Source organism: Haliaeetus leucocephalus, unplaced genomic scaffold (assembly GCF_000737465.1).
Source record: "Haliaeetus leucocephalus isolate CR32 unplaced genomic scaffold, Haliaeetus_leucocephalus-4.0 Scaffold140, whole genome shotgun sequence".
NCBI classification, from domain to species: domain Eukaryota; kingdom Metazoa; phylum Chordata; class Aves; order Accipitriformes; family Accipitridae; genus Haliaeetus; species Haliaeetus leucocephalus.
Genome location: NW_010972576.1, coordinates 1,776,816 through 1,779,853, shown reverse-complemented (window position 1 = coordinate 1,779,853; position 3,038 = coordinate 1,776,816). Strand labels below are relative to the sequence as shown.

Genomic DNA, 3,038 nt, shown 5'->3' with positions numbered 1-3,038 from the left:
ACATATTAAATTCACCATCACATCCTGAGATCTTTTTGCTCAGAAAGATATCAGATCAGATTTCCATTTATGCTACATTTACATTTATATCCATTGTAAAGACCCTTTTCTCTGCCAGAATGGTTTAAAGTGACCTTGCTAAAAGAAAGTAGGGTCTATACTGGATTTTAAAAAGCTGATTATTCAAAAAGGCATTGATTATACAGCAAAGTACACTGTATGACACAACCTCAGCTGGCTGATATTGTTGTCGTTTCATTTACAGCAGTCGTTATGCGGGTTTCCCTCAGCTGGAGATCTAGTCATGTATATTTTGTCTAATTAGAGGATATATATTTTAAGCAATAACACACAGAGCTCTATTGTATATATTTGGCAAATATTTCCGCACTTCAACCAACTGTGGAAACTGTGAGTTTGGAAGCTAAACATAACAATTACAGCCAAACTATATCCATACCCTCCATTGTCTTGGAGATAATCCATGCTTATACCATTGTATCTGAACACAGAATATTATGAGGCTATACATAATTTATATAGATCAGCACTAATTATTATGAAAAGACTCAGGTAGCTAAAGCTTATTTTTTTAATACCAGACCTGATTTTCACTGTCACCTGCAAGGATGGAATTGAACGTCGTCCAGACAGTGAAGAGTCTCACCTCCCTTTGGATTCTGGACATAGGTCTCAAGGAGAATTTACACAGTTCAGGACAGACAGTACATTTAATCCCAGCAACACTACCTCCTGTCAGTGATGGCAGATGAAAATGGGGTTTGGGTTTTTTAAATTAAAAAGCCTGTATTATTAAAATCAGTTGGGACTGAAGGCCCATTTGTGCCTTCATTTGCTGTGGTGAAGCATCACAGTTATCCCATTGTGCTCTGTGGAATTACTGTAGGGTTTTATTCTCATAAATGAGAACAGAATTTCTCTCTTAATCCTGTCTTTGAACCTAAGTGATTACAGCCTGAATTGTCTCTATGAATGAGACAACTGCATGTCCCCATTTAACAAATTCTACAGGTTTCACAGAATCATTTTCTGCATGCCTACACTGATTTTACAGGATTTTAACATCGATCAAAAGCTGGATTAAAAAAGAAGAACTCTTCAAATTAGAATGTCCTAATTTTATGCTGGGATGGGTGTCCTCTGTAGTGACAGCCTCCCTGTGGTTCATATTGTTTCTAATGGTCTTAGATGAACACTCCTGAAAACTACTTCTTTGAAAAAAAAATCAATAAATATATCTTCGTGCTAAAGCACATAAGTGTACAAAGAAAACAGAACAAAAGACAGTTGACGAAAACCATAGGTAGTAGCAGGTCCAACTATGTCTTATAATAAGATTCAGATATAACTGCTGCGAACATTAAAGCAGTAAAAGGGACAAAAATGCACAGCGTATAATTTCAAAGTGACAACAATCAAAGTTCCTTGGAAAAAGAAGAAAAACATTACCCATTTTGTACTTGTTACGTAACTGTGCTTGTCCTTGGACACGTTTCACCTGCGATCACACTTCCAGCAGTTTGGTGCAGAATTGTTCTTACTTCTTTAGATTTTGTCATCATCATCGCTATTTATTTTTTTAAATGCAACTGGGCTTGCCTGCTTTAGAGAGGTTTTTGAAACATCTGTGTGCATGGTGGACATGGCTATAGTCTCATAATCCTCCTCACGGGAGCGGAAATGACAAAAATGAAATAAAAACTGCAGGTCCCTTTGGAAGTTCTTATTGAGAAACCCATAGAAGATGGGGTTCACACAGGTAGAGATCATGGCAGTGAGGTGGCAAATCAGGAACAACAGGTTGTGGCTGCAGGTAGTGACCGGCAGAATTTCGTGATTCCAGTCAAACACAATATTGAAGATGGTGAGCGGCAGCCAGCAAACTGCAAATGCGACCACTATTGAGATCAGCATGATGTTGATCCTTTTGGTTTCAGAGGATCTGTACTTACTGTCTCTCATCTTGTCCATCATGTTGTTCCTTTTTTTTAATCGTATGTATATCTGCAGGAAATTCAACAAAGAGAAACATGGGGGATAATTTAACCTACAACCATCATCTTTGCAAGGATAAACAAACATCAGATGGAAAGAAGTACGTATCGCAAAGGGATTCTCTCTTACCTTCAAGTAGCAAATAAATATAAAACAAAGCGGTCCAAAGTACTGGATCACCAAAAGTGTCGTGGTGTAAGAAAGCCTGGCAGTGTCCAAGGGGAACAGGTCCAAGCACACATATTTGTCCTTATATTCGTCAAATGTTATGTTTCTGAAGGGTTCATCCGTTAACACGTGGTAGATCAGGAAAGGCAAAGAGGAAGCTGCGGCTAAAATCCATATGGCAGCAATCCCCATGTAGGCATGTCTGTTGTTCGGCCTCCAGCCACGGGGATTGATGATCAGCTGATGGCGTTCGATAGCAATGAGGACTAAAGAAAAGACCGAGACGGTGATTGAGGCGCATTGCACGAAAGGATTCAATTTGCACATGGCCTCCCCAAAAATCCAGTGGTCCATTAAAGTGTACACAAAGGTAAAGGGAAGACACATGATGGTCACTAGAAGATCAGAAAAGGACAGGTTGACAATGAGGATGTTGGTAACATTGCGCATCTCCTTTTGTTTCAGAATAATAACAATCAAGGCCAGATTCCCGGAGACTCCCAGAATTATCACAGTCCCGTAAGCCAAGGCCAGAGTGAAGACCATGGCCAGAGGCACACGGCAGTCCTCATCCTCAAACCGCAAGATCTGCGAGCTCTTCTCTGAAAAATTCGGGTGACCGGATATATTTCCCAGGGGGGCGAGAAACGAAGTATTCATGGTGCTTCCAACTCGCTCCACGACGCTCACGGCCGCCCCAGCCCGCTCCCGGAGTTCAAAACGCGCCCATCAGCCCGCCAGGAGACCCCGGGCCGAGCCCGCTCCTCGGCGCCGCATCTCCCTCGCACCACCTGGGGAGAAGGGAAGAGGCAGGGCCGGTCACCCCCGGGCGCCGAGCCCGCCCCGCCGCCCCC

At 42.2% G+C, this 3,038-nt stretch overlaps 1 protein-coding gene across 1 annotated transcript; it reads right to left on the bottom strand.

Annotated features, from left to right (window-relative positions):
• Window positions 1-1,157: 1,157 nt before the first annotated feature.
• On the bottom strand, window positions 1,158-2,844 carry NPY1R (neuropeptide Y receptor Y1). The gene is made up of 2 exons (XM_010586079.1): window positions 2,146-2,844; window positions 1,158-2,025 (listed from the first exon to the last, which is right to left on the bottom strand). The coding sequence occupies exons 1-2, from the start codon at window positions 2,842-2,844 to the stop codon at window positions 1,567-1,569; spliced, it is 1,158 nt and encodes a 385-aa protein (XP_010584381.1). The 3' UTR covers window positions 1,158-1,566.
• Between the last annotated feature and the right edge of the window lie 194 nt (window positions 2,845-3,038).

What these genes read in the sequence shown, in the direction of transcription:
- NPY1R (XM_010586079.1), bottom strand. Translation starts at nt 2,844, where the DNA reads ATGAATACTTCGTTTCTCGCCCCCCTGGGAAATATATCCGGTCACCCG. An exon ending in TATTTATTTGCTACTTGAAG is followed by an intron (nt 2,026 to 2,145) that starts GTAAGAGAGAAT and finishes AATTTCCTGCAG; the next exon opens with ATATACATACGATTAAAAAA.